Here is a 21,156-nt window from a genome sequence, read left to right on the forward strand (position 1 = left end):
ACGTGGGTGGCAGGGGAAGTTGATGGCATTATACACAGCACACTTAAGGAAGAACTCATATTGGAACTATTCAGAGCTCTTATAAACTTAAAAATGAGTTCTGAATTGAGAGTATGAGGTGGTGTTTATCATGTTTTCATCGTTATGTACTTTGCCGTTTCCCGTGTAGTGAGGTAGTGCCTCGGACAGATGGCAACTGTAGAAATAAGCAACATATGGCAGTGGTGCTGTTTGCTGTCATATCAACAACTAGGTTTTTCTAAGAGACCATAGCATCTAAAATGTTTTAACATGTTTAATTTACTCCACTCTTACCATCAATCATTTAACATGTTTTTATTGCTTTTAAAACTTTTTGACAAGTGTAACATTAATGTAGACACCCTCAGTCTTCATTCAGATGAAAACCTTAAGGTACATTTCCAATAAATCTAGTGCAGTACAGTATATTGCACTTCAACACTTCAAATAATTTTCTGAACCAAATGAGGTGTGGTTCTAAGTCATTCAGATAACCAGGGCTGTAGTGTGTATTCATACATGTACAAAAATCTGATGTTTGTATTTGGTAAACAAACGAAATATTTGAGTTCTATTTCATTATCAATCTCAAAAGAGAACAATCCTCCTCCTAATGCTAAACATATGTCTAATGAAAGACATCTTTATGGAAATACCATACTACCAGAGCTGTTTTTTAAAGGAGAAATGATAAAGTACATTACAGTATATCAAAAATAAAGGAATAAGATTAATAAGAAAGTGTGAAACATAATGAAAGCTGGAACTGGCAGTTCATTCCTATCTATCATGGTATAGAAATTCCAGGCGGATTCAAATTGGAAGAGGAATAGAGGAAGACCAAAATGAAGAGATAGAGTGCCATGTGGAAGAGCTTTGGCATTAGCTATCTTGATAGACAGCAAAATTGCACTTAAGATGCAGACAGCAATATATTTCTTGAGAACTGTGAGGGGAAAAGGAAGCACACTCCGGAGTTGCACTGAAGCAATTCAAACATATTGTAAACAATCAATTATTACCATTGGTGTATTTTAACTTTTCTTTTATTGTGATGCCAGTAGAAAGACTAGTGAATGATGATTCTTACAGAATAATCAGCTTTGTGTGCAAACTGACCAATTTTGATACACTATTGTGAAGGAATTACTGTTACACTGTACTGACACTAAAGATATAACTTGTTCAAAACTATATTTCTGATTCCTCCTGCATCAATGGGATTGGAGTTAAAGATATCAAAGACAGACACAATAGTTAAGTGTGAAGATGAAGAAAATTGATGCCAAAGGTTACAGGTAAAGAAAGCAACATGTCACAGCCACTACAAACCTTATACATAGAAGCTAAATCACACCAAATAAGACGTGGCATTCCTGATATTAACTTTTAACTTTTGATGAACAATGCCCTAGAAAGTAAAACATGGTTAATTCACAATAGTAATGCCTTGGCTTAATAACATACCAATTTTGCTCTAAGACATGAAGTTAATTATAATGCATGTTGAAGATTCATTTCAATATTTATTTTGTGCAGTACTGGTTCAAAATAAGGCTTCCCAAGCACTTAGCAATCAGGAAACAAAACTAATTACTTTTCTGCTAAAATATTAAAGCATACCTAAAAATGTTATCATTTTCACTCCTATAACAATCTAATATTCTGACATCCAGCCTTTCATACTCATGATAAAAAAAAATATACATATTTCAATAGTACAAATGAAAATCTGCTCATGTATGTGGGTAAATATGTCGGGGAATATCGTCTATGATATTTCCCTGTTTGATGAGTACACAAGAAATTCTGAAATTTAAACAGGGTAAGCTGAACACTATAGTGTCAGCATTTGTCTAGACTTACTTTGATTCGCACCACTGGCATTAATTACTTTTCAGCTTTAGTCACCAAATAACACACATGTTGATAGTAAGGTGTTACAGTATTATTTTTCAGTCACTGACATCATCCCACCCCAAACTCCTGTCCAGTTGGCTCAGACATTTAGAGACCAGTAGCAATTAGTGACATCACCCTAGCTTACACTCTTGGCCTATTTGCTCTAACTTTCGATGACCAAACATATCTGGGGGACAGAGTGGTACAATATAATTGGCTCACTTGTCTGAGGATTGGCCAAAATTTTCTCGTAAACCCCCACATTTTTTTTAGGCCCTGATGAGCTAAGAAATGTATGTAAATGATTTATAAGCAACTGGTTGGGTGGATTTCTTTAACTTGATCACAACTTCAGTAAGAAAAAAATCTGCATACACTATATTTGTTATGGGCAAATGCTGAGGTGACATGTTATAATGGATAAAGTATCCTTCTGGCATCACAATAGGTACACGTGGATGTTCGGCAAAGAGACTAGATTCTTTCTTAAAGACAAAAGAAATTACCCTTCTTATGTACAGTTTTACTCTACTTTCAGTACACAGAAACGATTATTTTTTTCATAAGGAATAAATGCAGCTTTGATTCCTACATTTTGTTTCATTATGAACAATAAATCACTTTACTTGAAAGCCTACCAAATTGCCAGTGATACATCTGGGAAAAATAAATACACACAAAAAGTGGCAAATACAAAAAGTGTCAAGTAATTGATTCACATTACAAATGACAACAGAACATCACATGAACAAAAAATATAGATTAGCTTTCTCCTATAATACGCCATTACCAGAACCCTCCTCTTAAACACATGCCCTGCAGACCTTTGAGTGGTTTCTCCTGACCAATTCACATGCACTCGTTCAGCTCACTGACAGCATGTTGCCCCTTGTAAACCACATCGCTGATTTGCTTTACCCTCCTGCATTTTATTCCCTGATAACTTAAAGCATCTTTCATTTCATCCTTCTATCTCTTTCTCAGACTACCCCTGCCCCATGCTTCCTCCACTTCTGACACATATCCTGTTAGTAAATAACTTTTCATTCATTCCTACCATAAGTTTACTACCCCTAATGCATAAATTTTTATGATAAATGTGACAATGTTTTTGATCCTACATTGTATTTTTACATGCATTTGTTCGTGAGTAATTGTTGCATAATACTGTATATGCCAAGTGGTTAATATATAACAATTTCAACTTTATGAAGTGAGTTTGTTAAGATGCATTCTACCACCAGTGCTTAAGTGTTTACAACAATAATCAATGTCTGTTGCCGTTTTTGGTCTCACATTGTCTTTAAGTACATATATTTGTTCATAAATTATTGATAAGCCACATAACAAAGCTCATACCAACTAAAAAAAAATTATATATATTAAGATAAATGATATAGTACTACACAATACTGAACTTGTTCACTGCCTAGAATAATATCGTATTTGTTACATGCTTACCTGCTCCATAACTCTGCATTTCACCTGAAAATGTGGTTTGCAGATGGAGATACTAATGGACAATATAGTACTAACAAAAAACTTTACAGCAGAATCTGGTGACAACCTATCTTGTTGATGAGGCAGCAAGCCCGAGGTATTTCACTCAACAAACAAGTAACCAAAACATGACCCAAGTCACAACTTCTGTTCTTTTATTTCTATTTTCTGCATTGTTTCACATATGGTGATTTATTTCAAACAGTTTCCTAATTCCACTGTTAATATCAGTTTGTGGGTCTTGAAAATCCAAAATGGCAGATGAAGTTGTTGCCAATAAAGGAATTCTTTTCATTTTTCCAGTATCATTTACAAAAACCGTCACTTTTGTTTGATGAGGAGGGCTGGTAGACATATGAACAATCACTAGCCTTGTCTGGGTTAGCAAAGACACTTTTATCAACAAAGCAATAGTCTCAATATATCCTCAATTTCTTCATCTTTCAAACCACACCTCATCACTCCACAATTTAATGTGATAATGTGCAATGGAAACTATCCTTAAGTGATGGTAGCACTTGGGGGAGAAAAAAAGGGGGGGAGGATGATATAGTGCCATGCACACGCTATACTCCCGTTAGGGAAAAAAGAAAGCATTCATACATTTGCTTCTGTTCAGCACCTTTACGAACAAGGGATTCTTATTGAAAATAAAGCTAAGGTGAATGCATGAATAAGGAGGAATGATCCAATGAACAAGTAGTGGTGGGAGGTTGGATAATATCAGATTCATGGTAATAATAGTAAAAGTATTTCTGGTATCCTATTGTTAATGATGCGTGTATGGGTGGTATGATGATTATTTCTCATTACCAATAAAATTTAGTTCTGACTTTACAATCTATCAGTAAACATTCTAAGCTAGTCAGGACCTGCTGGACCCACACATGAGCTGATTACCCATAATTTTGGCTTACCATAAAAAAATGACCATATAGCACTGTCATAAATAACAATATATACCAGTGAGTAAACACAACCATGCAGTTGTGATGTATTTCAGGACCATTTCATGTTAATAAATGTATCTGCAATGCTGGGCTATGTACTATTTGGATTCCCCATTCACTTTCTTGTAATGTTCTATAAGATGCTTCTTGTATGCTACCTGGTTAGCCCATAGTTCTGCTGCATGGCCGTTGAGTGGACTGTCATTGTTTGGCTCTGAAGAAGATTTTAAAAGTGTTGTCATAAACACATTTAAAAATATATGATTAATCAATTAAACAAACTTAAATAAAAACCAAGTCATTACACAAACATTCATTAAGAGTAGGGGCACGGTAGTATCCACACACTTATGAGATGGGACTGGGAAGAGCTCATGAAAAGCATTAAAATTGTATGTGTGTTTCCAAGGAAATTGCATGATGTTATGATTAAGGAGTTCGTGTGAGAGCAAGACCACCTGTGACATGGGTAAATAGAGTTGAAGAGTAGTGGAGGGAGAGAAATGGAGAAAGAATGAGTGGAATGGTGTATTTCAGGGACACATGTATGGACACCCACTTGATGCGAGTTCCCAGAGGGAATGGGTGTTAGAGACGGATAAATTTATAGACCCTTGAGCTTTGTTTCACTCAAAACCTGGTCATCCAAATTCCTCTCCGTAATATACTACTTATCTCTTCCTTTTCATCCATGCATATTCAGACACTTCAGCCTGAACCTTCAAGGAAGATAAGCATTCTTTGCTTGGCTCCTTCTTGTTCCATCTTCGAGAAATTAAAATGCGAGGAGGAAAAGGTTTCCAGACCCCCCACTCCCACCCCTTTCAGTTGCTTTCTGTGACATACAGGGAATATGACTGTAATTTTCTTTTTTTCCTTAAGTGTATATAAGAACAACAGAATGCTGCTGTTTCGTGTGGTCACCAGTTAAAGAGATGGAGATACACAAATTAAAAAAAATATACTGAAACACATCATAATTAACAGTGATGGCCCGAAGCACTTGAACTACCACAAAATGATGAGAGACCTTGAGCTATACAGTCTGGAGAGGAGAAACCATTACATAACGATATAATCTTGGCAACAAATAAAGGGCATAAAAAATAATGTCAAAGATTTGGAAGCCTCTCTCTCTCAAAAAAAAAACTCAAATTAAGAGCTATTAAAGGGAACATACTAAAAAGATGGCAGATGAATATATAGAAATATTCAGCAAAGAAATTTAAAGGGCAATTCATTGTAATTTCAGGAGAGTCAAGAAATATTTAATCTTTAAAGAGCAAACAACATCAAGTGATGTTCTCTTACCTTATGCAACAGTAGCCAACATTACCTTATGTTCTCACTTTTTATGCCTCTGTTTGATTAACCAGCTTACTAACGCGGGAGGAAGTGACAAAGTATATAAATACTAATTGTACCATATGGTTTATATTGAGAAAACACTTTGCCAAGTGTATAAACCCCCTTGTAACATGGGTTTCAATGGTTCGTCTTACAACAAATATGACTAGCAAAACGTGTTCAGAAATGTAAAGGGTTGAAGTTCAGGCCTTGGTGAATAGCATTTCTAAATCTCAATTGTTTTCTACTATTACATTCAAAACAAAACATCAGAGCCCTTTAACAACATAAACATATGTTCCACTCTAATATGGAAACCTCACACAATTAACAAAAAACTTGGGGTGCAGTATGAATGCCTTAGTTGATCTTATTTGAGCAGCTGTACCATACATAAGATGATCTAATTTGCCCTAGTATAACCATTCACATATTTGGGGTAGCTCTTCTTCCAACTCTCTCAACTGTAATTCAATAAAAAGCCTCCCTCCTTATTAACTCTCCTGATATCACTTCACCATAACAATCTCTTTTCATCTGAAACAATGTTAATTCCCCTCTCTATTCTGTAGGTAATCTTTCAGCCACTGCTCTCCAGAGCTGTTTGTGTGTGTACCAGCTCCTAAACCTGGACCCTTGGTATGTTTCTGACTACCACTTCCCAGAGTTTCTGTAAGACCAGCAACATGAAGAATGACTTTTAATATATTCTATTCTTTCCTTGTACAACAAAGCATTGGATTTTACTGTCTCTTGGCTTTCCCTTTTCTAAAACCTATCCTCCTACAAGGCATGAGTTTGTGAGTATCTGAGAAAATTACATTTATCCCTGCTGAATATTATTTTTCCTCATTCCTATTATCATAACTTTTATCCAATATGAACATGATTAAAGCATGCATGCTCCCAAACCATGTTGGCTACCGTAGTTATCATATACAGTAAACATGATATACATAAATACACACAGGTAAGGTTTAGAAACAAAACAATTATTTACCTCCGAGCAATGATTGAATAGAAAGAAGAATAGACCGCACGTCATATGAAGCAGACCACTTTTCTTTTAAAATATCGAGGCAGATGTTTCCATGCAGGTCAACATTGGGGTGAAAACAAGACGTAACAAACTTGACTGTTGGGGCTGTGTATGGGTAGCTACTTGGGAACTCCAAAGACAACCTGTATGATAAACCCTCATATACCTGTAGGGTGAAAAATTATTAGCTTTTTAAAGATAAATAGTCTATGCATATTAGTCTTCATCTTGCTGGAAGAGGTTAAAATTGAATCCCCCTTGAAAAATGAATAATGAATCAGTCAATAAAAAAATGAGGCAAATACATCTGTAATTATATCTTTATAAAGCAGATCATTAATTAGGATTAACAAGGGATTACTTATTGGTTCAGTGTCACATCAGTCTTACATAAGTATTATATCTATATCTTGGATGTCCCTTCCCATAACGTTCAATGGGTATAAAACTAAACACTAGTTTTAAAGTGTTTTGGATATTTTTTAACTGTCATAATCTGAACCCCATGTAAAATGTTAAAAACTAATTTATGATAGATGGCACATTTCATGAGGTAAACAGGCTGAAAAAAAAACTCCAGGGACTATGCAAGTATCAAAAATGTTTATGAAGGGATGGATTGGCATTCTGTGCAATCTGTAAAGAGCTGGAACCTAATGGTTATGTGAAGCATTTTTCTATGAAAAGATACTTAAAATCATCTTTTCCCTTTTTTGTTTGTCGTTTCCTGCGTTAACAAGGTAGTGTCAGGAACAGATAATGAAGAGGCCTCATTTCATTCTCTAGCTGTCACATGTAATGCACCGAAACCACAGCCCCCTATCCATAACCAAGCTCCACAGACCTTTCCACGTTTCCCCCCAGCTGCTTTATATGCCCTGACAGCATGTTACCCCCTGTATACCAAATGGCTCCAATTCACTCTATTTTATACTTGCCTTACACCCTTCTGCATGTTCTGGCCCCAACCATTCCAAATATTCTTCTTAAAACTGGCTGCCTATCAACCACAAAGGAAAAAACAATCTCACACTGTACACCTGGCACTCAGTTCTTAGCAAAAGCACTAGATCCATCCCATACAAACGAACCAAGCAAGCAACCACCCCAAAGAAAAAAAAAAAAAAACTGCCAATCCCTCCTTCCAAATTGAAGAGCAAACACATTAAAAAACATGCGAATTGTAATAACCCAACAAGCATTAAACAACCTCCCTCCCAACCTAGCACTGAACTCCATTCCACCAGACATACACCCATCTGAAACTACACTCCCCAGACCAATGTGGGTTTCTCTTTTTTTGTCCGCATCCTGGGTGCTACTAATCTCTCAAGCATTACAAACACTGATTCAGCAGATCACAAGACCCCTCAAGCGCCAGGGGCAGCCTTCACTTTGAAGATACCGAGCATTTAATCCTCAATTGTCTTGTGCTCACTCCACAAAAAACATGCAAATGCGACCACACTTTTAGACAAGTGACCATGGCCAGGTTCCTCAGTGCTGTGGAAGTCTCACAGAAGGGGATCCGAGGGCAGTATATATATATTTATCTATTTACTTATTTATATATAGTAGTGGTGGTATAAATAAATATGTACTAAGTGTATAAACTTAGGTTTACATTACACATTGGTTGAGGGTATGTCTAAACAATCATATCTTGAAGCACAGGGACTTACCGTAGTGGATGGACCTGTGATTGTGCCGATCCACTTAAACAGGTTGTCTCCTTCAGGAAAAGCTGAGACCCCTTTGTCCATGGTTAACATTAATGTCATTAGCTCATGTTGAAGTCTGTGGAACATATCATTTGATATCAGGCTTATGAAACAAGAATACAGTGATATTGGAAAACTATGAATAAGTTTTAGCATGTATAGTTTCAATGATAATAATAACAGAGTTTTCAATAAGTTTAAAATCTAACTATAAAAATTAAAGACTAAAAGAGGGGTAACAGAAAAGAAAAAAAATAAATTACTGGTAGCACTTACCACAAGTATAAATGTTAGGTTTAAGTGCAAATGCTGTATACTCTAACATATTAAATTTTGAAATCCCAAATCTGACAACTCCCAGAATTTGATGTCTGTGAGTGTAATGGTGTTTACTTAGGCTCCGATGCAATCACTTAGTGCAACCTCAGTGTACATTGCATATCTGAGTACAGTAAATAATTATAGTTATGTTTCTAACACTTACATAAATTTTCAAAGACAGTGAGGATTATGCAATGCCAGTGGTTTAAGTCAGTATTCATTCGCTTCACTGTCAAACCCTCTTTTAGCTCAGTGAAATGTCACTCGTAATCACAGAAGCTGCCACGCCTCCACCGTGAAGAGATAATGAGCATGTATGGGATTCAGGAAAAGCTAATTCTACTCAACCTCATCCTGGCACACTACTGTAAGTCGATGACCACACCTCATAAGGGCAAGCCACCCTCCCTGGCAGATGTACTTTCGTTCCGTTCCACCTGCTACATGCAACCAAACCATCTCACCCTATTTCTGGAGGTTAGGTTACCTTTGTCTGGTTGCCACAAGATATCTGCTCAATAAGTCATCATATTGGTTCTCAGTGAATGTAGGTTTGCGGCAGGGGTGTGTGATGTCTCCATGGTTGTTTAATTTGTTTATGGATGGGGTTGTAAGGGAGGTAAATGCAAGAGTCCTGGAAAGAGGGGCAAGTATGAAGTCTGTTGGGGATGAGAGAGCTTGGGAAGTGAGTCAGTTGTTGTTCGCTGATGATACAGCGCTGGTGGCTGATTCATGTGAGAAACTGCAGAAGCTGGTGACTGAGTTTGGTAAAGTGTGTGGAAGAAGAAAGTTGAGAGTAAATGTGAATAAGAGCAAGGTTATTAGGTACAGTAGGGGTGAGGGTCAAGTCAATTGGGAGGTGAGTTTGAATGGAGAAAAACTGGAGGAAGTGAAGTGTTTTAGATATCTGGGAGTGGATCTGTCAGCGGATGGAACCATGGAAGCGGAAGTGGATCATAGGGTGGGGGAGGGGGCGAAAATTTTGGGAGCCTTGAAAAATGTGTGGAAGTCGAGAACATTATCTCGGAAAGCAAAAATGGGTATGTTTGAGGGAATAGTGGTTCCAACAATGTTGTATGGTTGCGAGGCATGGGCTATGGATAGAGATGTGCGCAGGAGGATGGATGTGCTGGAAATGAGATGTTTGAGGACAATGTGTGGTGTGAGGTGGTTTGATCGAGTAAGTAACGTAAGGGTAAGAGAGATGTGTGGAAATAAAAAGAGCGTGGTTGAGAGAGCAGAAGAGGGTGTTTTGAAATGGTTTGGGCACATGGAGAGAATGAGTGAGGAGAGATTGACCAAGAGGATATATGTGTCGGAGGTGGAGGGAACGAGGAGAAGAGGGAGACCAAATTGGAGGTGGAAAGATGGAGTGAAAAAGATTTTGTGTGATCGGGGCCTGAACATGCAGGAGGGTGAAAGGAGGGCAAGAAATAGAGTGAATTGGTGTCATGTGGTATACAGGGGTTGACGTGCTGTCAGTGGATTGAAGCAAGGCATGTGAAGCGTCTGGGGTAAACCATGGAAAGCTGTGTAGGTATGTATATTTGCGTGTGTGGACGTGTGTATGTACATGTGTATGGGGGGGGGGGTTGGGCCATTTCTTTCGTCTGTTTCCTTGCGCTACCTCGCAAACGCGGGAGACAGCGACAAAGTATAAAAAAAAAAAAAAAAAAAAAAAAAAAATAACCCTTATACTGATCATACATATATAAAGGGGCATAGGAAGACCAACAATGAATAAATTCAGGTATATCCAATATGAAGCAAAGATAGCCCAAGAAAGCAAATAGGTTTATTTATAATAAAATGTAAAAAACGTTCTCTTCTGTTGATGGCTCAGTGCCTATTTTACTGCTTTGTCTTAAATGTATTAGCTCATTTATTGACTCTACAACAAAACACTTTCCTAAAACTATCATAGTAATACAGGTCTTTCATTAATAATGACACATTACAAACTCCAATAATAAACATAAGTACCATAACTGTATAAAATCTATGCACAATATGTGTTTTATTATCTATATCTTTGTCTTGCCACTCTCCTTTATACATATATTTCAACGAAATAATATCCCTGAAAACCTTTTGAATTCTAAAATAAAAAAAAACTGAGGAGCCTACTGCAGTTACCCATTTCTGTTTATGGACACGATACACACCATACGTAATTTTGCTAAGGGAAAGTTTGCTTCGGCTAAATACAATAATCTTTTATGTGCAATTATCTTAGGTGACATATGTATTAAATAATGCCTGAAATCACATAATACTGTTTCACATAGTGGAATAAAACAGACACGTTCATTTAAACTTTTAGCGTTTTTCCTTAGATTAGAGAGAGAAAAAATACTGGTACTTAACCATATCTAGTTTAAAGATTACCTAAAATCTAAATGATCCTCTCAAAATCTATTGTACTGCATGAAGGAGGTCATTCAGTATCACGCTCATCAAACATGAATCACTATATGAACAGCGCTCCCCTAAAATACTCAATTATTCTATCAAATCGTAAAATTTAAGTAGTAAACTACCATAAACCAGTGTAAGGTGTGACTATGGGTGGGTCACAGATATAGACGGCATGTAGAACCTGCTCCCGTTCTTTTAATCACTTCTTGTAGTCCTACGTCCTGAGCTACTACTGTCTATGTGTCAGTATTATTTGACCTGCGTAACTTGAATTAAAATCTTCACAGACACATACGATACAATATATTCAAATCATATATGTCGACTTTGTACATATTAATGGTGACAGCGCATACCTAATGCGATATCTGAAAAGGAACAGTTGATAAAGGAATAAGAATTAATTCATAAAAATACCTGCCATTGTCAATGAAATGTCTCGTTGGACAATAGGGCTTCGTCTATGGCCCTTAGGTGTCCGCCTATGGCCCTTAGGTGTGTGCCTAAGGGCACTCATGCCACACTATCCTAACATGGAGGATAAACCATCAAAGAGCAATGAGTTCTGGGGGAGGAGGATTCACTAAGCCTGTTGGACCTTTATTTAGAGTCCTGACCTGAAATAAAGTCGCCCCTCACCACGTCCCTGCTCTGGCAGGGGACACACACACACACACACCTCCCACTCCTTCGCCTAATTCATTTCAAATGGCCACTTTACACCCCATGGACCTCGGACCGGCCATATTTAAAGGAAGGGGACACATCTGGGCGCCATAGATCCCCCTGTCATCAGATCACAAGCTTTAACAGCTGTTAAAGGTCCCCTTTTAACTCAGGGGGCTGGGTGGCGGCGGCCCTTTAAACCTGGCCTCTTCTCTTACCTCTTCGTCACGGAATGGGAGTCTCGTCCCGCGATGGCGATCTCGCTGTTGCCTTTGCTCGAGCTTGGGGAGGTGGCCGTCCCTGGTGCGATATTTTGCGCCATATTTGCCAAAGTATGAGCGTCGCTGTGGCCAGGCAGTGTGTTTTTCTCCCCAAAGCAAATTCAAATCTGCCATTGGGATCCTGCCAGCCAATCAGCAGCCTCGATCATCATGACGTCATGGTTTAAACTTCCAAAGTGCTTGCACAAATTATAATATACATTTTCTAAGTCACCCTTGATGCTATGATTAGTCTGTCTTTTATCAAATCAAAATACACATTTGAACGAAGAGGTTTCACTATAGAAAGTGCTATATTAAAGTACGTGGAAATTATGCACGGCACCTTCGGCAATGCACGAAAACGGAAATACCACAAGCAACTAACTGCTTCAGGGGTAAAAATAAGCCATAGTCATCTCCAGAAATTTGATGGTAGAACGTAAAGTTTATTCACTTGATGGAATTTAAGTTTGTTTCCTTCAATTTATGAATACTTTTTTTCACTGCCAGTTTGAATGAGCATTTACCTCCCCCTTTGAATTCATGAATTATTAAATGTATCACCTTTAAAGTCATTAATATCTACTCCCTTGAATTCATGACGGTTTACTCCCCTTTCTTATGATTGTTCAATCCTATTGATTGTTTATTCTAGATCCTAAGATATTTTTACTCCATAGAGTCATGACTGCTCCCCCACACTGCATTAAAAATAAACCTTTGAAATTTTAAACGACAGTTTGCTCCTTTCAGTCCACAAATGGGCCAGAATATCTTGTTTAATCTAACCCTATAAATATGGGATAGGTGGATCAGTTTGCAAAATCTAATCAAAAAACTTTCAGTTTGCATATATTCTTTTCTTTAGGATGTGGAACCAAAAAGCTAAGGTGATAACGCACATTTTTGTCAAGTACTTAATTTTAATGTTAACTGTAATGACTGTTCCAATCAGGGGGCATCCTAAAAGCTTCAGCGAGGTAGTGCCAGGAAAGACTACCAAGGCTACATTCGTTCACAGTGTTTCTAGCTGTCATGTATAATGCACCAAAACCACAGCTCCCTTTCCACATTCAGGCCCCGCATACCTTTCCATGGTTTACCCTAGACGCTTCACATGCCATGGTTCAGTCCATTGACAACACGTCGACCCTAGTATACCACATCGTTCCAATTCACTCTATTCCTTGCAAGCCTCTCACCCTCCTGTATTTTCAGGCCCCGATCACTCAAAATCTTTTTCACTCTATCCTTCCATCTCCAATTTGGTCTCCTGCTTCTCCTTATTCCCTCCACCTCTGACACATATATCCTCTTTGACAGTCTTTCCTCACTCATTCTCTCCATATGTCCAAACCATTTCAACACACCCTCTTCTGCTCTCTCAACCCCACTCTTTTTATTTCCGCACATCTCTCTTACCCTTTACTTAATCAAACCACCTCACACCACATATTGTCCTCAAACATTTAATTTCCAACACATCCACCCTCCTCCATACAACCCTATATATAGCCCATGCCTCACAACCATGGAATGTTGTTGGAACCACTGTTCCTTCAAACATACCCATTTTTGCTCTCCAAGATAACGTTCTCTCCTTCCACATATTTTTCATCGCTCCCAGAACCTTTGCCCCCTCCCCCACCCTGTGACTTGCTTCTGCTTCCATTGTTCCATCCACCTGGTTCAGTCCTCTGACAGCATGTCAACCCTGGTATACCACATTGTTCCTGGTACCCAATGTTTTGTCTAGCCCTTAAGGGAGGATGGTGAAGTGGGTTGACTGCAAACCCAAAGACATGACCAAGATTTGAACCTATGAGGGCTCGAACAGGAGTGACCCCTTTTTTAAAGCAGGTTCTTCACTTTTACAAATACTCTCAGATTCATCTTCTCTCCTTACTTCATTTCTTTCACTTAAAGTCTGCCCTTAATCTGTAATTTTGGCAGACTAGAGTATCCAGCGGAAAACACTGGAGGTACTTTGTGCATGGAGATGATGTGAATGAAGACGTTGGTCTTACGAAATGAGTATACATATTGTGGAAATTGTAGACAAAAAGCTCTTACGTGAGTGTGTAAACACATGCTTCACTTTCATACATTGTGTATAGGATCATAATGAGTTTGAGTGATTTGAGAGATTATTTGTGTATGATTCATCCCATGAAATTGACAGCACATTTGATGAACATAGACAAAATAGATAGAAATTGAAATAAAAAATTACACTCTTTTTATTCTCTTTATTTCGAAGCACACAAATCTTTCAGCTCAATAAAACTAGCATGACAAAATACAAATCCATACATTCCATCTCTTAAATCTTGAAAGTTTACAAATATAAGTTTAACAATACATTAGATTCAAATAATATTCCTCTAGTAATTCAAAGATAATACTCAATTTACTATAACATGTATTCAAGTTCAAATACTCTCACTATTACACTTTTCCTCTAAAATCCTCCTGTAGAAATGAAAAATATCCTTGGCTGCAGTTTGACATTTCTTCAAACAAGCATTAAAATTATCTGCATTGAGACATCCTTCCTGATGTGCCGACAAAACATTCAATGCTTGACCATCAAATACAAATGTTGCCACTGCCACACTTTCCTGACAAAATTATGAATACTTGTAGTGCATGGAATTATTCCTTTTTAAGAAAATACTTCATTAGTATAATTAGTACAATATCAAGACATTTATTTTGGAAAATGAATTCTGAATACATAAAGAAAAATACCAAGTTAAACTGCCACTTAATGTACAATCCTGTTTATAATAAGGAAGCCAAAATGAGAAAGTCAGTAAGAAAAAAGTGCTAGTACAGTACAGTTACGGCTGTGGAAATAGAGTTCCCAAAAAGCGTATATGAAATTGAGTGGACTAAATGCTAATAGAAGAAAGAACATTGTGTGTTGGAAGATATGGGCTTGGTTTTCCTCTCTAGTCAAGGAAAACTACCCCAACACATTAGATGGAAAGTGCTTGTAGGCAGCAGTTGACATTACATTTAAGGCTCTGTTTCTTTGGGTTTTCTTAATTTTTTCATAAAATGCACCACTGCATTATATACTATAAGTGGTGTAAATGACATGGTTCACTAAGCACTAAAAACATGCATGGAAACTTAAGCAGATGAATACAATGTGTCCCATGCTATCATTTCTCTTAAGACATTGCTATCAACATGTGATTCAACGCCATATAACTGATAAAGGTAAGGAAACATTTGAAAAAACAGTAATATCAATTTTTTTCACACTTGATTGCCATTTCCCATGCTATCAAGGTAGTGCCAGAAACATACAAAGAAAGGCTGCATTTACTCATATCCATCCTCTAGCTGTTATGTGTAATGCACCAACAGCCACAGCTCCCTATACACAACCAGGCCCCCATTGAACTTTCCATGGTTTATCCCAGCCAATTCAAATGCTTGGTTCACTCCATTGACAGCATGTCAACCCTAGTATATCACATCATTCCAATTTCCTCTACCCAATACTCGTCTTTCATCTTCCTGCATGTTCAAGCCCTGATCACTATATAATATACAGTTGTTAAACATAAACAGTATGGAGTGCACTTGACCTCATTTTCATAAAAAGAATCTGACATTCAATCATAATGTAATCAGATACTGAATTCAACTCTGAGGTGAATATGATGGGGAGTCACTCTGTCCAGTACATGAGGAAAATTACTAACCTTCATCTCGGCTTCTGTGGGCTCAATTAAAATGGTCCCTCAGAAGTAACACAGCATGTGACCGCTGCAAAAGTTGATTTCATCTGTACTCCAGCATCAAGCAGAGCCATGCATGCAGCATTCACACTAGTTGAGAGTGCCTGAAACAGAATACACTACTTGGAAAAAAGGGATTTCAAATGAGAATTTCATTCCTGAGCCAAGGCAAGTAGAGAAATAAAAATCAGAATGTGCTGTGCTACTGAACAGATCAAAAGTGGTGAGATGGAAGCGTGAGGGTGATGAATAGAGAAACAATCCATGGGCATGGCCTTCCTTAGTCCTTCCACAATAAAACCAATCCACATATCTAATACCATGAATTGTGCTTTCGTGAATCATCCTTACCAATGTAACTTTAAAAATGCTATCTGCGCCTTCACAGACAGAGCTAGTGAAACTGGCATACTGCCAGAGCCTATAATGCAGCCAAACTACTAAAGCCGATATTGTATTCCACCAATGTGGTAGGCTACATCTAGAAAGTAAACAAGACCTGATAGCCAAAGAGTACTGGAAGTCTGCTGACCAATCATGTTAGAAGTTTCAGTATCTGCTTCTCAACAATCAACACAAAGGTTTACTCACTAGATGCTAAGGGTTAACATCGTAGTCAACATATAATTTTGAAATACTCAAGAGGGATCAGAAAGCCACTATGTAGGAGTAAGATCCACCTCAATTAACCATTGATTTAATGATGAAATTCATCTAAACCAACAATTTGCTTACAGACTGTTTTGCATTTTTTGCAGATATACATACAATGTAAACATTCCAAAGGGTTACCTACAGACGAAAAATCAACTGAATAATACCTGAGTGTATCCAAGCAGCTTTTTAAGAGAAAAGGAGACAACAAAAAATTTGCTTCCCTTTGATTCTATTTAGCTGGACAATACAAAGCCTGAACCTGCTAGACACAATGACTTCATGTTTAAGTATTGCCATCTAGTATAAGGACTGGGTAACATGGAAAAGTATATGTTTACTTAATTTGTGAGGAGTTAGCTATTGGTGATCACAAAGCTTGCAATATGTATATGATGCAGTACCTTCAGTATACTGTCAAAGAAAATTCTTTCCATACATGATTTCAAAAAAACTTTTTCCTTTAACTTTAAGTCAAGACTAATTTTGTATTAATTATGTTTAAAAAGTTCTAGTTAATCTATTAATATTCACTATTCTGTATATGCCACTGAATGTGGTATATCCACTTAATCATGTAGATGTCTTACCAATCCATCAGACTGCATCTCTTGTATAGTGATATACACGGCAGTTCTGGGGTGGAGATGTACAAGAATCACTTGTTCAACTGTGTGTGTGATCACTGATTCCAATGCTCTCTCTGCTATCACTGTAAAAAAGAAAACTGCAATTTCAGAACACTTTAAATACCTGGATGAGGTGAGAGAAGCATGGTTTATACTCAGTACATGGTATATGGTGGTTTCCATACATGATGGGTCATAAAAATAAAAAGTATGATGAAGGCATTACATTCATGTTTTTGGGAAAGGTGAATACCGGAAAAATGGAGTAACTGACAGATTGAGGGTGCATTGGTGTGACAGAGACATAATTATGCTTGAATCAGTGAAAAATGTCATGACTGGTGTCTGCGAGATATTTTTGGAGGCCATCCTGCTGTATTGCTGGTAAACGACACAGAAAAAAATGCTCTATCCCCTTTTTCAACACCCTACCATCTTACCATTTTCTTACTGTGTGCATATAATTATTTCTTAAAAATAGCTATACCATTAACAAGTATGACCGGGCCTTTATATGGGACTTGAAGATTTGCCACAGTAAAAATAAACCTACTGGACTGGCCCGTGCTAGGGCTGTAGCAGACCTCAAGGTGCGACCTATTGTACTGACGATTGGACTTCTTAACATCACCTGGCCCATTCACTGATGCAAGTGCCACTGTATTCCCTGTTAAAAGAATAATGTTGTGGTTACTGATCATACATTCATGGTATTGCTGATGTGGACAATGGCATCTTTACAAATATTACTGAAGATATGTATAAAATTTCTCTTGCTGACAATAGATTTAATATTTACAATCTTGCTGTCTTGTATACCATTTACTTTTCATAGTCATTAATATCTGAATCACCATTAAATATTGCAATAACTGTTTTTGAAACACAGTCTTCCTCTACACCCAGTCCCACTTCTCTTGCTGTCCATTTCTTATTCTGTAATACTCCATCCCTTTCCCTTGCTCACATCACAGTACTCCATCACTCAATCTGATACTTATCAAAAACTTTATTCATAATTCCATAACTCCCTTAAGCCTGTTGATTATTCACAGAAGTGGATCTCTCATACAAACATATTACATGTAGAACTCCAAACTGATTATCCCTACCCTGAAAACAACCATACTCTGCACACTCATGCTTTAGAGATTCCAAGTGAAATGGTGCATGACCTTCCTAAGTTTGAAGTCAAGGTGGCGTCCTGCAAGCATCAAACTGTACAGCAATCAATCTTCTATGTAAGCACCAAACTTTACCTTGAATTTCTTAGAAATGGAAAAAAAAAGGAAGTATTTCTAGTAATCATAATAAGTAAAAGATTCTAAATGTTTTAAATATTAATCTGTACTACATACTGCAATGAACAACATTCCAGTCTCCCTAAGGTGCATGGAATGCAAAACCATGGAGAAAAGAAAACTAGAAAATAAATGGACGACTGTTTACAAAGGGGAAGTATATCAAGGAAAGAAATGGCCAAAATGTGCCAAAACTCCAAAAATCCTAGACATATAAGGCTTGCTTACCAACCCTCTGTGCAATATATGGCCATGGCAGAAAAACCTGAATCATACTGTACATTACCAATATCCTAGTTCTGTGCTGTACTGAGCTACCTAAAAACATACACACACACACACACACACAAACTAAGGTTTACATAAAAAAATATAAAGACAAAAGCAGTCCCTTTGCCTGGCAGTGTGAAGATGTCTGGCACTAATATCTCACATTTTCTCCACTCACAAAGAAAGCAGTATATTTGGTTTGCCAATCATCTTAAACTTTTGAGAGGTGCAGTTGAATACTATGAATACTATTTTTGTAACCATGGAGAACTGCTGAACATCGTGCTTGATATAACTGAAAATTCATTCGACTGCAGTTAAGCAAGTGCACCCAAAGGGTTAAACATTACTGTTTTTCAAAGGATTACTGACATGCTCTGCAGTAAAATTGTAATTGACTGCAAGAGAACCCAAAATGTTAATGATACTTCCAATAGTTTTACATGGTGCCTACCTACTGAATACAGTGCAGATCCATCAGAGCGGGACAGGAAATTTAGTTCGCAGGCATGTTTAGACATTTCCTTTGTCTGAAAAGAGGACAGGAGCATTAAGATATTGTTGAATATTTTTGTAATCACGACAAACTATATGAAACCTCTACGACATAAGAAGCCATTTCTTAAAGCTAGTTTCGATGTGGATTTATATAGATGAATTACCATACAGAAGATATATCTTAAATGCTAGGAAGGTTGGGTGAAATTTTTAAATTGGTTTTATATATCAATTACAAATGAAAATAATTTCACATTGATCAGCCCCAAAGTGTCACTAATATACTACAATTGCCTTGTTCACTAGAGTTCAAATACAGCTCAACATCATGCCACACAACTGATTTCGCTCTCTAAACACTTGTAGAACAGAACAAAATCTCTCATCATCAAAAAAATTAAAGCGATGAATGATAAATGAATATCATTACAAGTAAGGGAGTATGGTACCGATACCAGATTTGTTGTTTCATGTAAACAACAAGTACCGGTGCTGGCTGGACTTGTGCTTCACCCTACAGGAATTGTAAGTCTGCCTGGTAACTAAATCTCCTAATGACAGGATGAGGGCGGTGTCGAAAATCAAATCAAGAGAGAAGAATCGACAAGAAATACCACATCGAAATACGATTTACTTTCTTTTACGACGAGTTATCACAAGTCTCGGTAGCTCGGTCAAACCCTTGGTCAACGTGAGTTTGTTTATATTTACAACTGTTCCTCTAATCCCACCGACTTATTACCGATACCAGATTACATGACAAGACTAAATATATATAATTACTTAGGCTTCCACATTATCTCATTACTGTATTTAGAGTATTATTATAACATTTAAAATCTCTGCATCATCTAATGGGTAATTACCTTGCAAAGGAGACACCAGCAGAAAGCATTGGGTGTTGCCTTAGGAGAAACGGATATATAAAAACTTCTTTAATACCTTATGTAGCTTGTAACTCTTCATTTCACTAAATGTGTTTCTTACCTTTCTGGACAGTTGTGTGCACTGAGGTTTTATAAAGATATGTTTAACTCGACGTATGATCACGGCCTGTTGGGAGAGAGAAATTAGAATTTACTCCAGAACAAATAACCAGACATTGTATTTTATTTACAAGAGCTTGAGTCCTACAAGATTATTAGATAGAGTCCTCTTGGTTCCTGCTGTCCATCTTTAGGAAAGGATATCCCATATTTTCTTGTCATCTGTTAATGAAAGTGAACAATGGAATATACTCGTACATAACGCGAGACTCCATCATGATCAAATAGAGACACCCACGATAACATATATTGCAAAATTGATAACTAAAATAAACCGTGACTCCATCAGAAAATCTGAAGCATTTACGTAAACCCGTTTCAAAGAAGTATGATGTTTCCATATAAAAGACTTCCCAGCAAAGGTGTAAAATTCACCACCCCAAGCGGCTCAACCTCAGAACCCGTCTTTTCTGGGGCTAACCAATTGTTGGCTTCGGTGATGGAAGCTAGTCAGGGGTTATTGGGGGAAGATGAGAAAGTTTCTAAAGGCCGGTGAGATGGTACAAGGGGTTGATCTAGGAGGGATGGGTGGAGCCAGGGGCATCAAATGTCTGTATGGGTCCGGCAGGAAGGGGTAATTAAGGGCTTGTGAGGGAAGGTAGGGGACAAGGGACACCTGAAGGTAGGAAGTACTTGAAAAGAATAAAAGGGGCACTTTGGAAGGAAGGAGAGGGGACTAGGAGAATGATTTGGGCGGACAAGAGTGGAACCAGGTAATGATGGAGGATAGAAAGGGTACCAGTTATTGGTGGGGAGTCCCAGATGCTGGTGCGGGTCCAGCAGGAGTGAATACCAAGGGCTCGTGAGGGAAGGAAGGGGATCAGATATACATGAAGGCAAAAGGGGACTAGGCGT

General features: G+C 37.6%; 2 protein-coding genes across 2 annotated transcripts; both read right to left on the reverse strand.

Annotated features, from left to right (window-relative positions):
* Positions 1-281: 281 nt before the first annotated feature.
* Positions 282-12,286, reverse strand: vih (ubiquitin conjugating enzyme vih). The gene is made up of 4 exons (XM_071685546.1): positions 12,104-12,286; positions 8,442-8,556; positions 6,721-6,925; positions 282-4,587 (listed from the first exon to the last, which is right to left on the reverse strand). The coding sequence occupies exons 1-4, from the start codon at positions 12,205-12,207 to the stop codon at positions 4,472-4,474; spliced, it is 540 nt and encodes a 179-aa protein (XP_071541647.1). The 5' UTR covers positions 12,208-12,286; the 3' UTR covers positions 282-4,471.
* Positions 12,287-14,382: 2,096 nt separating this feature from the next.
* Rrp46 (exosome complex component Rrp46) lies at positions 14,383-19,961 on the reverse strand. Its single transcript, XM_071685551.1, is given in 7 exon segments — positions 14,383-14,769; positions 15,868-15,908; positions 15,911-16,007; positions 17,148-17,269; positions 17,740-17,853; positions 19,212-19,287; positions 19,883-19,961. Coding segments are annotated over 6 exon segments (630 nt in total). The 5' UTR covers positions 19,279-19,287; positions 19,883-19,961; the 3' UTR covers positions 14,383-14,580.
* Between the last annotated feature and the right edge of the window lie 1,195 nt (positions 19,962-21,156).

This window comes from Panulirus ornatus, chromosome 40 (assembly GCF_036320965.1).
Source record: "Panulirus ornatus isolate Po-2019 chromosome 40, ASM3632096v1, whole genome shotgun sequence".
Lineage (NCBI taxonomy): Eukaryota > Metazoa > Arthropoda > Malacostraca > Decapoda > Palinuridae > Panulirus > Panulirus ornatus.

What these genes read in the sequence shown, in the direction of transcription:
- vih (XM_071685546.1), bottom strand. Translation starts at nt 12,207, where the DNA reads ATGGCGCAAAATATCGCACCAGGGACGGCCACCTCCCCAAGCTCGAGC. An exon ending in TCCCATTCCGTGACGAAGAG is followed by an intron (nt 8,557 to 12,103) that starts GTAAGAGAAGAG and finishes TATGTTCCACAG; the next exon opens with ACTTCAACATGAGCTAATGA. An exon ending in TATTCAATCATTGCTCGGAG is followed by an intron (nt 4,588 to 6,720) that starts GTAAATAATTGT and finishes AATCTTCTTCAG; the next exon opens with AGCCAAACAATGACAGTCCA.